Source organism: Pygocentrus nattereri, chromosome 15 (assembly GCF_015220715.1).
Source record: "Pygocentrus nattereri isolate fPygNat1 chromosome 15, fPygNat1.pri, whole genome shotgun sequence".
NCBI classification, from domain to species: domain Eukaryota; kingdom Metazoa; phylum Chordata; class Actinopteri; order Characiformes; family Serrasalmidae; genus Pygocentrus; species Pygocentrus nattereri.
In genome coordinates, this window is record NC_051225.1 from 31114567 (window position 1) to 31137264 (window position 22698).

At 40.2% G+C, this 22698-nt stretch overlaps 1 protein-coding gene across 11 annotated transcripts in view; it reads right to left on the reverse strand.

Annotated features, from left to right (window-relative positions):
* Positions 1-22698, reverse strand: part of unc13a (unc-13 homolog A (C. elegans)) — a 58462-nt gene that overhangs the window by 17792 nt on the left and 17972 nt on the right. For all 11 annotated transcript variants that reach the window (XM_037545591.1, XM_037545590.1, XM_017702321.2 and 8 more), the window contains 23 exons: positions 21397-22149; positions 20504-20597; positions 19637-19683; positions 18551-18629; positions 16256-16261; positions 15260-15334; positions 14945-15164; positions 12848-13075; positions 7883-8024; positions 6035-6204; positions 5581-5696; positions 5282-5445; positions 4953-5106; positions 4743-4811; positions 4264-4353; positions 3293-3427; positions 2745-2878; positions 2489-2574; positions 1597-1723; positions 1361-1457; positions 375-518; positions 184-261; positions 65-88 (listed from right to left, as the gene is read on the reverse strand). In XM_037545591.1, the coding sequence (XP_037401488.1) occupies positions 65-88; positions 184-261; positions 375-518; positions 1361-1457; positions 1597-1723; positions 2489-2574; positions 2745-2878; positions 3293-3427; positions 4264-4353; positions 4743-4811; positions 4953-5106; positions 5282-5445; positions 5581-5696; positions 6035-6204; positions 7883-8024; positions 12848-13075; positions 14945-15164; positions 15260-15334; positions 16256-16261; positions 18551-18629; positions 19637-19683; positions 20504-20597; positions 21397-22149 (3232 nt within the window). The remainder of the gene's footprint in view (positions 1-64; positions 89-183; positions 262-374; positions 519-1360; positions 1458-1596; positions 1724-2488; positions 2575-2744; positions 2879-3292; positions 3428-4263; positions 4354-4742; positions 4812-4952; positions 5107-5281; positions 5446-5580; positions 5697-6034; positions 6205-7882; positions 8025-12847; positions 13076-14944; positions 15165-15259; positions 15335-16255; positions 16262-18550; positions 18630-19636; positions 19684-20503; positions 20598-21396; positions 22150-22698) is intronic.

Genomic DNA, 22698 nt, shown 5'->3' on the forward strand with positions numbered 1-22698 from the left:
CTGCTTTCTAAACTATAAATGTTTTCTTTGAGAGGTTCAAACTAATCAGTGATTGAAACCATACCTTTATAGCACCATCTTTCGCATTCTATAATTGAATGGAAAAGAAAATACATCATGATAAGCAAAAGCATAAAATGTTCAAGGAAAACAATGATATAACAAAAGCATTCAGACATTTACCACTTTCTCCTTGGTGCAGTGATTGGGGAAGTCCCTGGAAATTATATCAGCATAAGAGAGCAGAACGTTGCTTATTGTCTGCAGAAAGAAAAAACATATATGGCATGAAGAGTCATAACTCTGACAGCTGAAAAAATATTATCCAATCAAATCAGAAAAAGTATACTTTAAACAGTCCTCATAATGTTCACCTTTGCAAATCTCTTCATGTAGTGGCCCACAATCTGTGGGTCAGGGCATTCCAACTTTTTAATGATCTCAAAGCTCTGGTTGAGCTGGGAAAAGACATCCACGACTGAGCAGGAGAAAAGAGCATGCTCAGAAGTCTGCTGGTACTGTGGGGATAGATGAAAGAAAAGTGAGTGGGCAGGTCAAAGAAAGTTCCAGAAGCTTCGCAGCCAGAAAGACAGCAGGCTATTTGTGGCCAGACACCAGCAGGTGTGATTTCTCTTGTCTAGGAGTAATTGGGTTGAGGTGAGGGAGTGGCTCGCAAAGGGGGAACTGAAGAGCTCTCATGTTGGCTGGGAAATGAACTGGACCAGCAGGGTGGCCAATTAATCAAACATTACGCAATTCATCAAACATTCTTTGCCAGAGACTATCAAACCTACATCAGGCATTACATATATTATATATTATATAAAAGTATATATGGCATGATTTAAAGCCTTCATAGGAAAATGCACTAAAATGTTAAAAATTCATATTTTTACTACCTTATTAAGACTATAAGCATGTAAAAAGGCAAAACATATGGTCATTGTGAGTGGTTAAAGCTACATTATGCAAGTTTTGGGAATGTGAAGACCTCACAGTTGGAAATGAGAAATGGCACGCAACTTGTAATTTTGTAATGTCAGTTGTACTTCAGAATTTGATGATTGAGAGCACACTGCGAGAGTATTCAAAGAGAACTCAGCCAAAACTTGGTGAAGGATGTGGCTTCCGAGGATGTAAAAGTATCTAATACTGTCATCATATCTTCATCAATATTTTGTATTTAAGACCTAAAGATTTGACCTTATTTTTCAGCCTGTGAGTCTGATTCGCAGCAGTGCACAGACCCCATATTTTAGTGTGTGTTTTTCTCATGACTCAGTAATACTACTTCTTTCGGTGTTAACAAAAAATCTTAGAGTACAGCTTTAAGATAGAAGGAAAGGAAACTGAGTCTTACTCCATCTTTTTTGTCCCTTTCCAGAGCTCCATGCAGAAAGTCACGAGAAACTTCCTCATTCTCATCTAGCCACTGGATGACAAAAGGCTCAAACCACCTGCAGATCAACATATGGACCTCAGGTTCAGAGACATGTATGTAATATTTATATTTTTACATGTCTCAGTGTCCTAGTATGTGCAGGGTCACTGGTAACTTCATCGGTTACTGTCTGACTAAACACTAAAGCCACTCACGCTGGGTACTCTGGCACTCGGCTCTTGAAGAAAGGCAGGTCTTTGCAGTACTCATTGTAGAGCCACTTCACTTTGAAGTGCAGGTTCATGTAATCAGCACTCTTACACAGGCGGTTCTTTTCATGCTCTGTGAGTGGGAGAGGTGAAGACAATGGCACTTCATTACAAACCAGGTGGACACAAATGGATGAAGCCATATCAATGCAGAGCAAGAGAGCATGAATCAGTGGCAGAATTCAATTTTACAATGACTAAATATGTAAATATGGCATTCATTAAACAAAACAACAAAAAAGATATCTAATATATTTGTGTACATTCCACCCAGCTGACACTTTTAAGCTTCTTTAAAATCAAGAAGACTTAAGGTTAATGTGCTAATAGTTAGGGCTCATATCCTCAATTATATCACTTTCTTGAAGTAATGGAGTTTGATGTAGTATATAATTACTATTAAAAGTACTGTTCTCTCCCCAGTCCACAAAGCCAATATATGGAAACTAAGTGGAAAAAGCAAACGTGTTTCTGTGATGTCACCAATATCACCACATTTACATATCCATCTATTTTAGTCAACAGTAATTTAGCTCCACCTGTCCATGCTGAAGTTATAAGGGGTGTTTCTGTCCGGTCTACTTTTTGAACAAGGCCCACAAAAGGGCAGACAATCAGAACTGCGATCACTTAAATGTATTCAGTCTTAAAAGAACAGTAACAAGGTAAAAAACTGGGATATAGAGAGGTTAGAAAATAGTCATGGAAAAAATAATTATGATTGTTTTTGTATATGGGCCCTTTAAAACATCTGGAACCCACAGGCGATTGTTATTAAAATATATATCTAGAGAACTAAAAAGAACACAATAGAGACATGCCCGTATCTCAGACTCACCCTCCATGGCATATTTCATGTCCTGGGCAAACAGATTCCACATGACTTCTGCACTTATCTTCCCAACATTCAGCTCCTGGGGAAACCTGAAAGAAGAAAAGATAAAAAGTATAATCACATTGAATGATTATATGGAGCAAGAAAATCTAGCCTCCAAATTCTATCCATATTCTCCAAGAAATGCGATTCATGAAAGTATAGCCCTGGCATTGTGCAGGGAAGGTGGACAGAGTGAAAGGTTTGGCAATAAACTCACTGGTTAAGGCAAGGGGTGTAAGAGTTCTTGTCCTCCTCAATGATGGACACAATGAGAGTGATCAGTTTGGACCAGAAGTCCAAGTTCTTGATGCTTGGACCCTGCTCCTCTGGAGGAACTTCACCTTTCTTTGACTGTGTGAGAAGAAGAAACATTTATTTTACTGTAGCTGGAGGCTCAAACTCTTCACCACAAGAAAACATCATAGGAAATGACCTCAAAAATCATCATAATCTGAGACAGATCATTTGAGCTAACAAACAACCAAAATTATGCCACTTGCTGCAGGGAAGCAAGATAGAGAATGATCTGGTGAAGATCTTCTACAAAGTATGCCAAGAGACTCAGTGTCATATATTTAATTCAAAGGAAATTAAGTGTTTGATATTCATGAGTCTACAATATCCTGATGTGCTAATGATCATGGACAAAAGTTGTAAGCTAGCTGCAGTGTTGTCAGATGAGCTGAGTCCCATGCGGTTAGGGTCCACAGCAGCTATGTGCCCAAGGGACAAGCAGGGCTGCTGCACCATGGAGACGTGTCTCACCGGGTCAGTCTGGTATTCGCGGCTGTAGAGCTCATGGCAATTATTGAAGATGTACTCATAGGTGGAGTTGAGACAGGCCTTCACGCAGTCTTTCACGACCTGGCTAGCACGAGGTGGGCTCTGTAGCTCTTGGACCTGGGGAAACACAGGGGTGGAATTCAGCTAGATGGACAATTTGTTAAAATGTGTATAATACATTTGGATAATAAGAGAGCAGAATCCTCTTCTAGCTTTTTTTTAAAGGCACAGACCTTTCAAGATTTCTGCAACATCATACTGTTAAGAAGTAAACAAGGTAAATCAGAGTGGTTTTATGTGAAATGCTCCATTTGGTAGAAAGCTACATGTCTCTAAATGCTATATTACAGAAGATAATTACTTCATGAAATAGTTGTGAACACCATGCAAGACACCTGGTTCATGATAATTTGGCCTTAATTGTGTTTTATTAAATCTGTACATAAGTATACAGTGATACATGCAGAGTGCTGTAATGTAACCCCCCCCCAAAAAAAACATTATTTTACTATTATCTGTTTATAAATCCCAGAAGATGTGTAGGTTCATTGGTTGTTTGGAACAGTAAATAAAATGGCTATATGTGTGCTGTAGACATTGTGACCCCTGGTTCCCATCACCGCCACAGTAAAAAAAATAGATACATTTCTCTATAATGCACCATTTAACAGCAAACCTCTCTGAAGAACTTCTCAATGATTGGACATTTGAAAAATCGGTGGCATTTCACTTAATAATAACAATAAAATTAATAAATAATAATACATTTTATTTATACAGTGCCTTCTAAGGCTGAAATAAAAGAAAATATAAGTATAACATTGCAATACTAAATAAACATAAAGAAATCTCAAAAATATTAATATCAACAAAATTCTCAGTTTGGTAAGGCCCATATGGGAAACTCTCAAGTTGTACCATGCCTATGTTCTGTGTGGCTGAGACTGAGTTACCTTCATCCTGAAGAAAGTAATACTGGTCAGTAGGTCCACAGTGGACTTGAGGTCCTGCAGTCTCTCAGGGCTGCTGGCTGGGAAATTATTCTGTGACGGTTAAAAGAGAAAATTAACAGCCAATTCTCTGGAGTTTGTCCCTCTCATTCATTATCCTTTCCAGTGCAAAATCTCCACAGTCTATCTTTCATGACCCTGGTTATTTCGTAACACTGTCAACTCTGCAAGCTCATGATCCTTATTCTTGCGATCAGACAGCATAGAGAGGAGAACTCCCATGCCTGCAGGGAACTAAGGGAACTCCACGCTAATCTGTCTGCTGTGGTTAAAACAAAGCCCTTAGAGAGAGCCAGAGCGAGAAAGCCAGAGTGAGAGACACCGAGCAAAAGAGCATGAAAGAGTCAGAGAGACTGAATCCGAAAGGCTGAAATAAAGACAGCGACAAAGAGACTATAAGAGCAAAGGAGGAAGCACAATACCCTGTACATGGAGAGATCAATCCTCAATGAATTATGTAGCTGGTCCAGAAGCTTGACAAAGCGCTCTTTCTACACATAAAACACAAAATCCAGAAAACACATTTAAAACATGAGAGTACTATCATAATTCCACTGCTTACTATTCTTATTTGGGTGCTTCTCACACTTGCTTTGATGAATGTGTGTATGAATTGTGTATGAGTGACCTACCCCAAAGTTGGAGGCAGCAAAGCGATCAGAGGCAGAGACGTTGTTGGTGGCCTGAGTGGTGTGGGCGTAGTAGGCATTTATGTTAGCCAACAGAGTGCTCATCACAGCAGGAACTCCAGGGCACATGTACTTAGATGACAAACAAGCGAAGTGTCTAACAAAATAAAATAGACATATTAAATCAGTATTTCACAGATTTTACTTCAGAAAACAACTCTGTTTTTGCTCTTATCCTGAGTATAAATGGCACTGATGCAAAACTAAACTCTCTAAAGGATTAATAAATTGTTATATTCTTGTTATTAATTGGCCTTCAGACAGATGCTCACGTCATGGCTTGGTAAATTGATTCCACTCCATAACGCATAGCAAATTCATCCACAATCTCCTGCGGTGTCTCTTCGAAGTAGACCTTCCAGGCATCGTCCCCTTTAGCATCTGGAATCTTCACCACTCCATTATTCTGGAGGTCTGTCACATAGTGGAAGAGGTTCTGCACATAGAAAGGGATAATGTTTACCAACCTGAATTATTTTTTAAAATTAAATCTGGTTGGAAAGCACCATTCACGTTAGTTCCTTTCACATCACTATCATTGTTGCCCATGTAAGTTAAGTGGCACACTGACCTCATGAAGACAGGTGTACTGGACATGGTAAGGGGCTACTGTCTCCTCTCCTTTGATCTCCACGCTAATGTGCATGCGGATGGCTCCTGACACAGCAGACTTGTCCGTACGCTTGTCTGGGGAAGAGGCAGACCAAAGATATTAGAAGTTAGATCTCCAAGACCAGGGTTGGTGACCACTGTTCTAGAGCAGCTGCATTGTAAAATGGTGTATAAAATATTAATGAGACATTAAGTTAAATAATTTGATTTTAAGAACTATTACAAAAAGATAAATGGTCCTATTTTAAAACAGTTTTCAAAACCATTCAGTTTTGCTGTCCTATCATACTTTTTCATACAAACTAGTGATGCACAATGGAGTCATATTGTACCAGCTTAATCAGATATGTATATCCTTATATTGGCTTCCTTAATATAAACATTCTGAAAGGACAAATTGAGATTTGACTCACCCAGATTGTACCAGACATCCATCTCTCCGCTCAGTGTTCGCACCTCGATGATAGTCTGCCCTAGAAAGTCATCCGACTCTCGCTTGAACTTCTGCTTCACACGTGATTTTATGTCATCGTCCTCATCCCACACTCGCACTTTGATTCGATCCGAGGAGTTGTGGCACTCACTGAAAGCAGAGATCAGACTCGGCCTGATTTATATCCTCTTACACAAAGTTGTGTCTTCTGAATCTGAAACTAGCTCAGTACAGTTTTTCTCAACAGCATAGACATATTTCCTGAAATAATGCACTGTTTACCCTAAATTATACAACAAATAACCAAAATTAGACATCAAACCTCTTTCCATTTAAATCGAATTGTGCATTCAGCAGCACAAAAGCCACATAATACAGACATTGGAAATTAGTTAACACACTACTGTAACAACCTGTCATTGTATGTAAAGGTGCTATAAACACTGGGTGAAAACTAATAAAATAGGGAACCCAACATAAAATAAGTAATAAAAAACTTGTACATCATTCAAAAAAATCACAAGCATACACACATCTTCAGCATCATTTTAGGTCTACTTTATTAAATACATACAAAGTGCCGTGAAAACGTATTTGCCCAATTCCAAGTTTCATCTATGTTTCAGATCATCAAACTAATTTTAATAGCAAAGATAACCCAAGTAAGCAAAAAAGCTGTTTTTAAATGATGATTTTATTTATTGAAGGAAAAATGTGCCCTATGTGAAAAAAATGTGCCCTATGTAAAAGAAGTAACTGCCCCTTTAGCTACTAAATCAACTAGTTAACCAAACTCAGCTGAATATTGGGTTAAATTTCACCAGCCACACCCAGGCATGATTACTGCCAGAACCTGTCTAGTAATGTGAAGCAGGCTAGAAGGTCTCAAAAAGCAGCACATGATGCCACGTTCTAAAAATATTTAAATACAGATACAAAACAAAGTCTTTGAAATCTACCAGTCTGAGAGAGTTACAAAGCTGTTGTTAAGGCTCTAAGACTCCAGTGAACCACAGTGACCAAAAGCGCATCGAAGACTCATCCAGGATGTCACAAAAGAACCCAGACGAACATCTAAAGGACTGCAGGCCTCACGTTAAGGTAAATGCACACAATTCCACACTGAGAAAGACAATGGGTAAAAATGGCATCAATGACAGAGCTGCAAGATGCAAATCACTGCTGACCAAAAGGAACATAAAGGCTTGAATTGCATTTGCCAAAAATAATTAAATGACCACCAAGAATTGTGGGATAATATTCTGTGGACTGATGAATGAAGGAGTGGAACTTTTTGGAAGACATGGATCTCATTACATCTGGCGTAATGCTAACACCGCATTCTATCAACAGTCATACAAGGTGGTGGTAGTGTGATGATCTGGGGCTGCTTTGCTTCTGCAGGACCAGCACAATTTGTCATAAATGATAGAACCATGAATTCGGCACTGTATCAGAAAATCCTGAAGGAGAACGTCCGCCCCTCAGTTTGCGATCTAAAGCTGAAGCGCAGTTATGTTATACAGCAGGACAATGATCTAAAGCAACACAAATTCAACTCCGAATGGCTCAAAATGACAAAATTAAGTGGCAAGTCAAAAGTTGTGCCTTTAGATGCTGTGACGAGACCTTAATCAGGCAGTTCAAAAACCCTCCAATTTAGCAGAATTAAAACAATTCTGCAAAGAAGATTTTGCCAAAAGACTCAACACAATTTACTGCAAACATTTTAATGCAGTTGTTTCTGCCAAGGGCACAATTTTTTTTCACATGGGTGATATAGGTTTTTTAATTGTGAGTTTGTCTTGTAGCAAAAGAAAACACTTACAAATTGAAGGACTCATCCCACACAGGGTTAAGGTTGCCGTAGATGGTCTTAGTCCTTTTCTTGGTTTTGCCCACTTGCACTGTAACGTAGGGGTCACTGGAGCCAGTCTTATCCTTGGCCTGGAGGCCCTGGGCACATAACACTGTGGAGAGTAATGGATTTAGGGCACAGCTCAGTTGCTCATTCATATTGTTAAATCAGCCAAATTCTTTTTGCAGCATGCAAAATCTTGATTACAAAATACAACTAGATGTGCATTTCCTGAAGGAACTGCAAGAGTGCTTGAAAAGAGCTGCAAATGTGTGTGTGTGTTTGTGAGAGGGAGAGATGTATGTGTTGGGGGTGGGGGGGGGGGGTGGGGGTGGGGGGGTCATTCAAATGAACTGTCACTCTGTTATTATGCAGCTCTTAATGGAGAAGCCTTGTTTGAGTCCGATTTGTACCCTCTGAACAAATAGTCATAACTCGGGAAATGTTTAGTCTGTTGCTTAACCGGATAGATGTTGTGAGATAAGACCCCTTGAGGATTATTTTGGTGTAATGTTGTGTGTATTGAGAAGAAAATGTCTGAGTTATGACAAGTTAAACACAGAGAAAATCTTGAAATAAGCAGATTCTGATTAAGAAATTCTGTGTCTAGTGCCAAACAAATGCTCATAACTCTAAAGCTAATTGATAAAATGATGAGATATTTTGAGGTTTCAGAAAGGACACGTTTCTCTACCATTTAAAACTGAAATGGATTTTAAAGCAGATTCCCTGCGTGATCAACTGTGTCTGTGAGACTGAGCGGCCTGCTGTGACATCATCAATGTCAGTTAGAATTTGAAGTTCTAGAACATTCCGCCATTCATTCTTATGGGAGGTTTTTAATTTTTTAAACTTAATTTTATTAAAAACTATGAATCCGATCGACTCCAAAAAGAGCACAAGTCACAGTGCTGATTCCTTCAAAATGCAGTTTGAATGGAGTCTGTATGTTAAGCGGTTCGGGCTGTAATAATCGCAGAAAAGTGTGGAAGAAGAATAAGAAGTATGAGAGATAACAACAGAGTGCTTTTTCAAGCACCCTAATTAGCTGGTGACAGTTTCTCAAAACCAGTGGCTGTTGGCATATGACCATAACAAGTGACTGTTGTTTTTTTTACTGACATGGTCAAATTTTCAACAATCTTACCAAGGTGCCTGAATTTTTTTGTTGTTGACACAATGTATTTAAAACAAAAATGGAAGATCTATACAGCTTTGCTGCCATACATTTCAACTTATCTGCCTCAGTAAATGCTTGAAAATCTCTGTAAAACATTAAAGCTATTACAGAGTCCCCAGAGCTGTCAGTATGTTTTGCATATGCATCTAACATGAAGTGCAACTATAATGCCTATGGAAAGCACCAGGATGAACATCCCTAAATCCAAACAGCAGGTTGCCCAAAAAACAAACAAGTAAAGACGCCACTGCAAATTTTTTCTATGGTGCTGGTTTTATATCTGCAGAAAGAGAGTAAACAATTTTAAGTGCTTTGGGCAAGCTTCTTTTAAGTTCTTTGCTCAAAAAATTTTCCTCACTGCACAGAGCTCTTCATGCATTTACATTCATCTCCTTTGCTATTTTCAGCAAAGTCAGCAAAACAGTCACCCACACACTCATCCATAATCCTCAAAGGTGGGTTGTTCTGCATAACAAATGCCGAGCCTATGCAATGCCATGCTTCGATCCAGAGGAATCTTGGTTTATAGTCTTTTTAGTGAATTTGCCCAATTATACATGGATTTATATACACAGTTATATACTGGAGTTTAGGCACCATTGTAGATTTTTGACATAAAAAGAATTAAACACAACCTGTGCAGCAAACTATTTAACAATGACATTGCTCTTCATATGCAGTTATAAAGTCATAGAAATTAATCAGATTGTTAGACCTTGATTGACAAGAGCATAATACATTTTCTGATGAATACAACCTTCTGCTTACACTCCACAGCTATGAGCTCCCCTAAGCAGCTGGCCTACAACCCCAATTCCAATGAAGTTGGGACACTGTGTAAGACATAAATAAAAACAGAATACAATGATTTGCAAATCCTTTTCAACCTATATTCAATTGAATACACTACAAATACAAGATATTTAATGTTCAAAAGGATAAACTTTACTGTTTTTTGCAAATATTCACTCATTTTGAATTTGATGCCTGCAACACCTTCCAAAGAAGTTGGGACAGGGGCATGTTTACCCATGTTACATCACCTTTCCTTTTAACAACACTCAATAAGCGTTTGGGAACTGAGGACACTTATTGTTGAAGCTTTGTAGGTGGAATTCTTTCCCATTCTTGCTTGATATACAATTTCAGTTGCTCAACAGTCCGGGGTCTCCATTGTCATATTGTGCACATCATAATGCATCACACATTTTCAATGGGAGACAGGTCTAAACTGCAGACAGGCCAGTCTAGTACCCGCACTCTTTTACTACGAAGTCACGCTGTTGTAACACATGCAGAATGTCTCTTGCCGTCGTCTTGCTGAAATAAGCAGGGACGTCCCTGAAAAAGACGTTGCTGGATGGCAGCATATGTTGCTCCAAAACCTTTATGTACCTTTCAGCATTAATGGTGCCTTCACAGATGTGCAAGTTACCCATGCCATGGGCACTAACACACCCCCATACCATCAGAGATACTGGCTTTTGAACTTTGCGCTGATAACAATCTGGACAGTCCTTTTCCTCTTTGGCCTGGAGGACACGACGTCCATGATTTCCAAAAACAATTTGAAATGTGGACTCGTCAGACCACAGGACACTTTTCCACTTTGCGTCAGTCCGTCTCAGATGAGCTTAGGCCCAGAGAAGCCGGCGGCATTTCTGGGTGTTGTTGATATATGGCTTTTGCTTTGCATGGCAGAGTTTTAACTTGCACTTATAGATGGAGCGACGAAACTGTGTTCACTGACAGTGGTTTTCTGAAGTGTTCCTGAGCCCATGTGGTAATATCTGTTACAGAATGATGTCGGTTTTTAGTGCAGTGCCACCTGAGGGATCGAAGGTCACGGGCATTCAGTGTTGGTTTTCTGCCTTGCCGCTTACTTGCAGAGATTTCTACAGATTCTCTGAATCTTTTGATGATATTGTGGACTGTAGATGATGAAATCCCTAAATTCCTTGCAATTGCACGTTGAGAAACGTTGTTCTTAAACTGTTGGACTATTTGCTCATGCAGCTGTTCACAAAGTGGTGAACCACCCCATCCTTGCTTGTGAATGACTGAGCCTTTCAGGGATGCTCCCTTTATACCCAGTCATGACACTCACCTGTTTCCAATTAACCTGTTCACCTGTGGAATGTTCCAAACAGGTGTTTTTTGAGCATTCCTCAACTTTCTCAACTTTTGTTGCCCCTGTCCCGACTTCTTTGGAACATGTTGCAGGCATCAAATTCAAAATGAGTGAATATTTGCAAAAACAACAAAGTTTATCCGTTTGAACATTAAATATCTTGTCTTTGTGGTGTATTCAATTGTATATAGGTTGAAAAGGATTTGCAAATCATCGAATTCTGTTTTTATTTATGTTTTACACAACATCCCAATTTCATTGGAATTGGGGATGTACAAGCCAGGGAAAGGTTATAAAAAGATATTAAAGTGCTTCCAGTTTACAGTTTCCACTGTCTGATTTGTAATTAACAAACTGCAATTAAGGGGAACTGTGGAAGCCAAGACATGATCTTAAGATCAAGAAAACTCTCAGCTAACACTGCTCATATGCTGGCCAAAAAGGCAAAGTAAAACTCCCATATGACAGCAAAGCACTTGCAGGAAGCCATAGCTGACAAATAAGCTGTGGTGCACCATTCTACTGTGCAGCACTACTTACACAAACATGAATGATGAATAAGTTATCAAAAAGAAACCTTATCTGTGACCTAATCACAAAAGGTGGTGTGTAAAGACTGCAAAACAACATCTAAGTAAGCCAGAGGCATTTTGGAAACAAGTGCTGTGGACTGATGAAGTAAATATGGAACTCTGTGTCCACAATCACCAAAGATATATTTGGAGATAAAGAGAACAACATTTGATGAAAAGAACACTTGCCAACTGTTAAGCAGAAAGGTTAATCTATTATGCTTTGGGGTTGCGTGGCAGCCAGTGCTTGAGGAAACACTACTTGGGTAAATGGAAGAATGGATTTCACTAAATATTAGCAAATTCTGGGAACACAGTTAGTAAAGAATGAAGTTCTGAAAAGAGGTCCTGTTGCTTTCCACAACAGGACAATGATCCAAAACATATCATGAAGCACCTCAAGAAGCTGAAGCTTCTATAATGGCCCTCACAGTTGTCAGACTTGAACATTACTGGAAATCTCTGACTAGATCTTAAACATGCTGTGCATGCAAGATGGCCCAAGAATATCGCAGAACTAGAAAGTCATCTGCAAGGAAGATTGGTGGGTGGAAATTCCAAGAATAACAAGAATAGAAAGGCTCCTAGATGGCTACAAAAAGCATTTGTGAGCTGTGATATAATCAAATATAAAATAACTGCATAAACACTTGCAGTAAAATGTTATTTTTAAAAAAAGTTTGTTGTAGAGGTTGTGTTTATTTTTCTTTTACTTTTCACTTCAAAAATCAATAAAATGTAATTTGGCCAGAGGTGCCCAAACATTTGCACAGAACTGCATGTGAGAAAGTATACAATATATACTAGTATATATTTTATATGGTAATATAAGAGTAGTATGCAATAATACAAGAACTGGTTGTATATTATAAAAAAATATAAGGACAGTCAGAATTAACAAGTATATGACAAAAGTACTTCACAGAATTACTTTCTTTTTGTCCAACAGATAATCTGAGTCAGAAAAACTATCCCTCATTGTACAGCTACACTATGATGTGAGCAGTCACAGAATGGTCGATGTGTGCCAGAGTAGGTAAATGACTCTTGACCTGTAATGCTGATCTTGGCTGACCACTTGGATGTTCCATCCAGAACACTTTGTTTGACCTGCTTCATTGTTGCGACATGAGTGGCCTTAATTACTCCAAACACATCCTGGATGAGCTCGAAGATCTCTGGCTTGTTTCTTTCTCGGATCTTCATGCGGTCCTTCAGCACCATAATGATGTTCTGTGTGCGGTCCTCTGCACCATGCTTAGAACTCTTCTCTGCTGCTCCTGAAAGATAGGAAATAAGCAGAGTGAGGGAGGGATGGAAAGATGTGAGGAAAGTTTTAGAACCACTGCACAAACAACTTGACTGAATCTCATTAACGATTCATTAGTGAGCTTCAAAACATCTCCAAAGTTCAGACAAAAAAAGCAGACACTGCATGAACTAGATTTCAGAACAAATGTAATCTGCATAATGATATCATACACTGCTCAAAAAATAAAGGGAACATTCAAATAACACATCCTAGATCTGAATGAATGAAATATTCTCATTGAATATTGTACAAAGTTGGATGTGCTTACAACAAAATCACACAAAAATCATCAATGAAAATCAAATTTATTAACCAATGGAGGCCTGGATTTGGAGTCACACACAAAATTAAAGTGGAAAAACACACTACAGGCTGACCCAACTTTGATGTCATGTCAAGTCAAAATGAGGCCCAGTATTGTGTGTGGCCTCCACGTGCCTGTATGACCTCACTACAATGCCTGGGCAAGCTCCTGATGAGGTGGCGGATGGTCTCCTCTGGGATCTTCTCCCAGACCTGGACTAAAGCATCCCCCAACTCCTGGACAGTCTGTGGTGCAACGTGGTGTTGGTGGATGGAGCGAGACATGATGTCCCAGATGTGCTCAATCGGATTCAGGTCTGGGGAACGGGCGGGCCAGTCCATAGCTTCAATGCCTTCATCTTGCAGGAACTGCTGACACACTCCAGCCACATGAGATCTAGCATTGTCCTGCATTAGGAGGAACCCAGGGCCAACCGCACCAGCATATGGTCTCACAAGGGGTCTGAGGATCTCATCTTGGTACCTAATGGCAGTCAGGCTACTTCTGGCAAGCACATGGAGGGCTGTGCGGCCCTCCAAAGAAATGCCACCCCACACCATTACTGACCCACTGCCAAACCGGTCATGCTGAAGGCTGTTGCAGACAGCAGATCGCTCTCCACGGCATCTCCAGACTCTGTCACGGCTGTCACATGTACTCGGTGTGAACCTGCTTACATCTGTGAAGAGCACAGGGCGCCAGTGGCGAAGTTGCCAATCCTGGTGTTCTCTGGCAAATGCCAAGCGTCCTGCACGGTGTTGGGCTGTGAGCACAACCCCCATCTGTGGACGTCGGGCCCTCATACCATCCTCATGGAGTCAGTTTCTAACCGTTTGTGCAGACACATGCACATTTGTGGCCTGCTGGACATCATTTTGCAGGGCTCTGGCAGTGCTCCTCCTATTCCTCCTCGCACAAAGGCGGAGGTAGCGGTCCTGCTGCTGTGTTGTTGCCCTCCTACGGCCTCCTCCACGTCTCCTGGTCTACTGGCCTGTCTCCTTGTAGCGCCTCCAGCCTCTGGACACTACGCTGACAGACACAGCAAACCTTCTTGCCACAGCTCGCATTGATGTGCCATCCTGGATGACCTGCACTACCTGAGCCACTTGTGTGGGTTGTAGAGTCCGTCTCATGCTACCACGAGTATGAAAGCACCACCAACATTCAAAAGTGACCAAAACATCAGCCAGAAAGCAGAAAGGTACTGAGAAGTGGTCTGTGGTCCCCACCTGCAGAACCACTCCTTTATTGAGTGTGTCTTGCTAAATGCCAATAATTTCCACCTGTTGTCTGTTCCATTTGTACAACAGCATGTGAAATTGATTGTCAATCAGTGTTGCTTCCTAAGTGGACAGTTTGATTTCACAAAAGTTTGATTTACTTGGAGTTATATTGTGTTGTTTGAGTGTTCCCTTTATTTTTTTGAGCAGTGTATATTCACTTGGTGAACACAGAAAACAGGGACCAAACAGACAAAGAATAATAATCTGCAATAATCTGCAGTGATGTTTTTCCCACAACATGAAGGCTTACTCTGCAAACAGTCAGCATTCAGCAGGTCCTGGCACTTCTCATGGCATTTAACCCCACACTCGGTACAGCGCATGCCCTGCCGTGCAATTCCCCATAGCAGCCCCTCACACTCGTAGCAGTAGGTGGGTGTAGTGGCTGTCCACACCTCAAAGTTATGGGGTGTAGTGCAGGAGATGGGATAGATAAGAGCCTGGAGGGTCTTCTTATACACATGACTCTTCTGCACATGGGGATATAACAAATCAAGTCAGTAAGAAAAGAAGGTCAATCAAACAAAGTTGAGGTAAAAGAGGATGAAAGAATGTGTGAGCATACCAGCTCTTCATTGTTGAGAGTGCTGGACGCCATCGCTGAGGTGATTCCAGCCTTGCGAGAGTTCTGAACGAGGGACTGAAGGAGAAAACAAAAAATTATTATGTATAACATGGTGAAAAAGTCAGAGACCATCCTCTGTTAACTGAATTTCCAGTCAAAGCAGCCACTGAGCACAACTTCTTTATTTTTCAACAACAGAAAGAAATAGAAAACATATCTTTAACAGAAAGCTTCAAGATGTATTAAATATACTTCCAAACTTTTCAGTATTCAGTGTGTCCAGCCTTTGCAATTATGGCAGCTTCCATTCTTTTCAGGGGACTTGTTTTCAGTTTTTCTAAGACATTAAAGGTCAGTCTTAGGAGTTGGTTGCATTTCCTGCTTCTCATAATGAAAATAATCTCAATTATACATTTGGTCTCATCAGTCCATAAAACCAGATGTCCAGTTAGGTGTTCCAGAGCAACTGTACTTCTTTTTGTCTATTTTCTTTTCTCAGTATGTTAACTTCTTGACTCATACTTAAGACTTACAGCATTGAGATATCTTTTCAAAGTGGAAGGCTTTAAGTAGTGTTTTTCTGATGGGGACAGATTTAATGGTCTACGAGCTCTGCAATCCCATTCTCACTGTACCTTCCACTTTTTCCACTTTTTTTAACTTTCCTTTTCTTTATGCAAGTGCTTCATTTTACATCTAACCTCCCCAGAAGTTTCACCCCAAAAAAAAAACAAAACTTGTACTTAGCAGTTGTTTTGACTGGAAATTTCTCAAATAACAAGCGGTATCTGAATTTCTGTATATATATATAATTCATCAGTTAAAATATCTCATTTTAAATATTCTATGCATACATGGAAATCATGTAATATTTTGCTAATCATTAACTGAATAGGATAGAATATCAAAATGTTCTTTATCTGCATATGAAGAAATGCAATTCTCTATTATCATGTAACCTTTCCCAACTTTAACTAAAAAAAATAACAAACTCACCATTGCCTGTTGTGCATGAAATGTTTGGGGCAAAGAAAAAGAAAACAAGGCATTACTATGAGGACAAATTCTTAACATCCAAAACCCTTTTTAAATAAACCAATGTACAATCACATTATTAAAACAGACAGGCCTTTGTGAAAAGCCTTTGCAAAAACCTTTGAGAAATCAATCCAAAGTCATCATAAAGCAACAGAGACTGTGTGATCTAAAATGAACAAGTTCTGAAAAGTGCTTGCATAACCACAATATAGGGGGAAGACTGTAAGTCAGATGGAAAAGAGACAGAGGAGGAAAATAGGCAGAATAGAAAGTGGAGAAGAAGGAGAAGAAGAGTGGGAGGAAAAGGAGAGAAGAGGTGAGCAGGGAGGCCAGTCTTTTGTGTCCCAGATGAATTGTGTTTGACATGCATTTTAATCCTATTCCTGTCAGCACTTGTTTCCGTCAGGCTTGCCAGCTCCAACATGGAGAGCTCCCATGGCTGACAGTGAGCTGGATTAAAACAGACGAACCGCTGGACTATTTAGTGCAGTATGCAAATTTTTTCCCTCTTCAACAGGGATTCAGAGCGTGGAGCAGAGAGTGGTGCTGCTGCCTACTCTGACACAGCATGTAACAGTGCTCACATCAATTGTGATCGGTTTAAGTCAGAGCGTTCAGCCTGAATCAAAAGTTTCAGAGTTAGGTCTGTTCAGTTTCAGCCAGGGGTGTTCACTCGAGTCAGACTCAAAACCTGGAGAGCATTCAGAGACTAAAGAGTCTCCTTTGTCTAAAGTTGCTTCCTTTAATCAATTTACTGCAACATTGATTCTGAAATGTCCTGAACCAAGTATATAATCTAGCAGCACCCAATGATCCCTGTACTGCCATCCTTGGAATAGTACTGGGCAATTATCAGTACTTTGCCAATAGGTCACAGTATCATGATAAGTCTGCCTTAACAGAGTTAATGAAGCCATGTTTTGGTATAATTAGCACTGGAACGCTTTTCTAAATTAAGCCTCACAAACCTAACAAAGCTTGTTTTAAGTGGACCATCTTAAAACTTTAGACAGTATTGTTAATAGGCAGAAAACATATGCTTCTATTTTGAATTAATATCTCATTTGATACAATTATTTTTCATTACAAATGATATCAGCATAACAAGTGGCAGAAAAGTAGAATCTCTAAAATGTTTATATGAATTTCTGATGTCCACTTGTTGCTTTAATGACAGTGAAGACTGAAAAAAACAGATCATTTTTGTCTAAAGGCATTAACATGATCAATGCCATAAATTTGCTTAAATTTAAATGCTGCAGAAATTTGAATACTATTCTTCATCAAATGAAAATAAAAAATCCCATGTATTCAATGTGGTCTCAGACCTTTGGACATCACTGTATTTTGGACTATTTTAAAGCACTTTAATTAAATACATTTTTGTTATCTATCACTACTGCTAAAACTAAAAAAGCAATATTAATGCATGACAGCAATAGGTATACACTGGTATTTGCTGTTTTTTGGACTATACTCCCTGACAAGACCACACTGAGTGGTCTCTTGTCTGAGATTGATGGTATTTGGTATGGTATGGACAAAAAAAAAAAAAAAAAACCTTTACAATCTGAGGCAGTGAATGGAAATTGTTATTCATTTCTCAAAGAAAGAGACTCATCATATCAGATGTGATCATGCTGAGAAGCAGAGAGGGAGGATGTAGACACCAATGACATGACATTGTACAGACAGGGGAAAAATAATAGAGAACGTGAGAGAGGGATAGAGAGATGTGCTGCTTTAGACACTCCACTCCATCTTCCCGGAGTCAATCACAGAAAGAAACAACTCTTCAAACACTGACAGAGGAACACACACGCATCACCACAAAATATACAGGTTCAATAAAACTAGAACCACAGGTGAAGAGATCTGGGATGTAAATAGAAATGTTAAGTGAAGAATCAAGAATAAATTACAAACAAGTTCAGAAAGTAGGCCAAAGAGGGGAAACAAGGTAAAGAGGCAAAGACTGGAAACAGGTTCACACATAGAATACACAGCTAAGCAAGTGAGTACAGATTTTGAGAGAGGGAGTGAACAAAACTCATTAGCCAGAGTTGAAACTTGAGTTGAGTAAGTCTCAATAACAGTTAATCCAGGAACCAGGAATGACTGAACCCTGCCAGCAAAACAGGCTCATCTCACTGATAAGCCCACCAGGCTACTGGGCTGTTAATACTACAAGAGTGCAGTTTATGTGATAACCTTGAGCAGAGCAAGAACGCGGTGACCGTCAATATGACTCACCAAGTCTCGGACTAGCGGGATGGCCTTTCGTTTGCGCAGGTCAGGCATGCTGTCTATGCTGTACAGAGCTCCTCCAGGCCTGCACAAAGACACAGGTGAAAATAGCAAGGCTGTGACACAGAAGAAGCTACCAAGCATATAAGAACCAAAAGCAAAGAGCTGAAAATTAACATTTTATCATCACCCTTATGTTCAACATAGTTAATTGCTTGTTGTAGGCATTTTTGAGGGCATGGCATTGTGCATCTGTGCAAGGTAGTGCTGTCAAGTTATTTGGTCAGTCATAGCATTCTTGGTCAGATATTATTGTGTCAACTGACTAACTGCATTTATTTATTTATTTATTTATATTTGTTAACATACAGTACTGTGCAAATGTTTCAGCCACTTGAGCAAATTAGAATGAAAAAGCTGTTTATCTGGCTAGTTAGCATTTATTTGATCTGAAAAAAACATTAAATTAGAATACACACAAATTACATTAATATAAAAATTAGTGACTTTAGTGACTTGACATCCTACCACTATTTGTAGTTATCATCCATCACTAGACTTCTTTGCACTGAATCAGGTGTGCTGATGACTGAATTTAACAAATCCATGTAATGACTAAGGGCACTGAGGAGAAATTTGGAACCAAACTTTGTTCTTCAAACTAGATCACAATATATGTCAACTACTTTTTTCAAAATAAACAATTCAGGATCTATTCTAATGATATATATTTACTGGCAAAAACAAACAATTGCCAATATATGTGGTTTATAAGATTTTTGCACAATGCTGTGTATTGACTCATTTGATTTCCAGGTGACTCATTTTTCTAAGTCAATTACAGTTAAAGCTGTAGACATTAGTGCAAACTGAAGTTCGGATTTTGTAGCTAATGAGTCTCGATAATGAGCTTAAGCATCATTCTGTTTTCCCAGAGATATTGTTCACATGCGTCACTCATAAAACTCACTGGGTGTTTAGCCTCCAAACAGAAGGAAAAGAATCTTTAGTCAGGGACAACCCCAGCACAAAGTTTACTGTATATGCATCATGTTACTTTCAGCACTCTTTTACTTTCTCCATGTCACTCACCCAGCTTGTAGAAACAGTGATGCCAGTCCAGGAGTTTCGCCCCGGGCCTGCAGACACCAGAGACACAGGTTCAGACTTAGAGGTGCATCAATTATCTCTTCCTTCCTTTACTAGACTATATTAAACTCCTCAATTACAACAATTCGAAATCCACAGCTTGTTATTTCGTTGGGCACTGCTTCTATTAGAGGAAAAGGCCATAGTTTGATTTGTGACTGTACCCAGAAGGGGCCTGGATATGTGCGCCTGCTGCTCTCATTGACGTCATAGGCAGCCCTTGTGCATAATGAAACCGGATATGTGTGCTAGCTTTAACTTTATCTATGATCATCATTTTCCCATAACTGCAAATCCATTTCCCGAGCTGAAGGCAGCAGTTCCTCAGCAGGAAGACTGCTTAGTTCAGTCCACACAGAGACACACCCACCTTTCTGACAGCTTATCCAGTCTTGGCCAATCAGGAGAGAGCAAGACAATCGCTATGGCAATGACACAAAACTGAAAAGAAAAACACAAAAACAACAATGGGGTGGAAGACAAACATGAATAAAGGGCAAACCTAAAGTTCAAAAGAAAACTGAATAACAATCAAATAATTATTAAATGATTTCAAACAACAGAAAGAATAATTGAAATGGAAAACACAGGCAAGCAAAGGAGTGAAAACACACAAAAAGTGCTAATGGAGTGATTCTGGCCAATAGAACTGAAGTGAGGGCTAAGAAAAAATCCACACAAATAGTTTGCACTGCTCTTGCTGTACGTGTCCCTCGGCTGCCCTAGGTCAGCTTCACCAAACCGCATCCACTCTCAGGCGAAACGGAAAAACAGGGCAGCCTAGGGAGTCAGTGCCAGTGTATCACTCACCTCCTGCAGTTGAAGGCGCACCCTGTTGAAGAGTCGCAGCCAGTTAGCTTTGGCCCTCTCGGCAGGGTCCACCAGCTCATCATGCCTCGGCACACTGAAAAAAGAGGCAATGAATATTATAGCTAAAATGTTACATTATGGTCCCCTGTGTTTTGGATATAGGGCACTCTTGCCCTGCATATTTTTATATATGTGCTTTACTTGCTCAAATACACCTGATTCCACTAATAAACTACTCAACAAACCTTTCCTGAGTTGAAGTGGGCTTAAAGCAAGGAAAATACAAACTGAGCAGTGATACAGACAGAGGTAAGCGACAAAAGCAAAAATCTGAACCTTTTTCGCCTTCGTCTTACTCTAATAATGAGCTGCTGAAAGTACTTTAGAACAAACTGTCTTTGACACAAAGGCTTGCTGTGCTACTTAGTTTGTTGTTCATGAATGCCTTTCATTGACGTGACGTTTTTTATTATGATGTGCACATGTGGTCATTTAAGGTTTGTTCACATTAATCATAGATTTGAGTCACTCAAATTCACAAATGTGAGCCTTTAATTTATAAATATCATATTTGAGCAAAAATTGGATTTGCTTTGTGGATATGAGGTTAGCTTTGACTGCTTAAAAAGCAATCACTTCTCACTATGTCTAGCTTATTCTATATCAACTTTATTGGATACTACAGAGAGATTCACTCAAAAGAAACCCTGAGTATTTTGCTGCAACTCCCGTTAGGATGAAGCAATCTTACTTATACAATTACTTATACAATTATAATGGAGCTCCTCTATCAGTACAGACCTTCTCACACCCTTTCTGTGTCTCTTGCAGTACTTTGCACTAGACTTTCTTTGCCATGGTTTTACTGACTGCTTCAGTCTTTCATTATTTACCTTTCTGGGGGAGCCTCGGTTTTCTCAGGTAGGGCTTCAGGTGGGTGCTCAGTGGCTGAAGGCTCAGCTGGAGGATGGTGCTCCTCCCTGGGCTTTGCTGGAGGTGTCTCTGGTATTGCTGCAGGAGGGGCAAAGGGTTCCTGCTTGGAGTCCAGGAGTGGGCTGGGGGGTTTGCTGAAATCTTCGAAGCTCTGCTGCTTTGGTACAGCCTCTGTGTGAAGCTCTGTGGGCTGGAACGGTGGCTGGGCTTGTGGGGGATGCTGCTGGTGCAGAGATGTCTGCTTCTCTAGTGGAGGCCGGCTACTGGAGATCTCTGGAGCCAACAAAGGAGCTGCGCTGGTCGGGGTGGGCGTGTAGGGCGGCTCTTGGTCCTCGCTGAGCGTGCCGTCCAGAGGGTACTCTTCATCCTCCTCATAGACCATTCCCTCCTCCTCTGCCTCATAGGGGTAATCCCCTTCCTCCTGCTCATAGATTTCTCCATCTTCATCTTCGTACAGAGCGCCTTCTTCCCCACCGTCTTTGATGTAGCTGCCCTCATCACTGTAGACGCCCTGAGGCTCATCTGGGTCCCAGCCAGGTGAGTCTTTGCCGTAGCTAACTGAGGAGTGGCAGGAGTGGTAGGAATCGTTCTCATCGTAGAACTCTCCAGAACCACGGAAGCTCTCACCATCCTCGGGGCCGAACTCCTCACTCAGTTGGGAGCTGCCACGGCTCAGCTCACCCGATGAGGCATAGCGGCTGGAGCCGGTGGGGCTGCAGAAAAAAGGGAGCAGTCAGACACAAGTGGGAAGGCAACCGAGGAAGTGGAACTAGGACAGGTGCTGTTAAGGTTCATTAGGAGAAGAGTGAGAGTGTCAAGGGAAAAAAGTGGGAGCACTGACAAAGAGGTAAAAGGTACAGGTTCTGTCTGTGTGTTTGTGTGTGTGAATGCAGGAACGTGGAAGACCAGTGCAACATAATGGAAAAGAAGTTCAAGTAATTAACAATAATTAAGTAACACTGATTTGTATAAGAAGCAGACAGCAAATCTCAGATACAACACACTAACAAAGAAGCTGTCCTCTAGCACTGAGTGAACCCAAAACACAAAAGCAACGTAAGACCCAAGAAACAGTCTATAACAGTCATGACAAATCAATCCATCTTAGAGCGAGAGAGGGAGAGAAAAAGAGACAAGACATATATGGAGAATTTTTTTGACCAAACGAATCAAATATTTAATTCATTAAATATAGTCATATGGAAATGTTTGAATACCCAATTATCAAATGTTGCTGACTTATGAAATGTTGATCAGTGTAA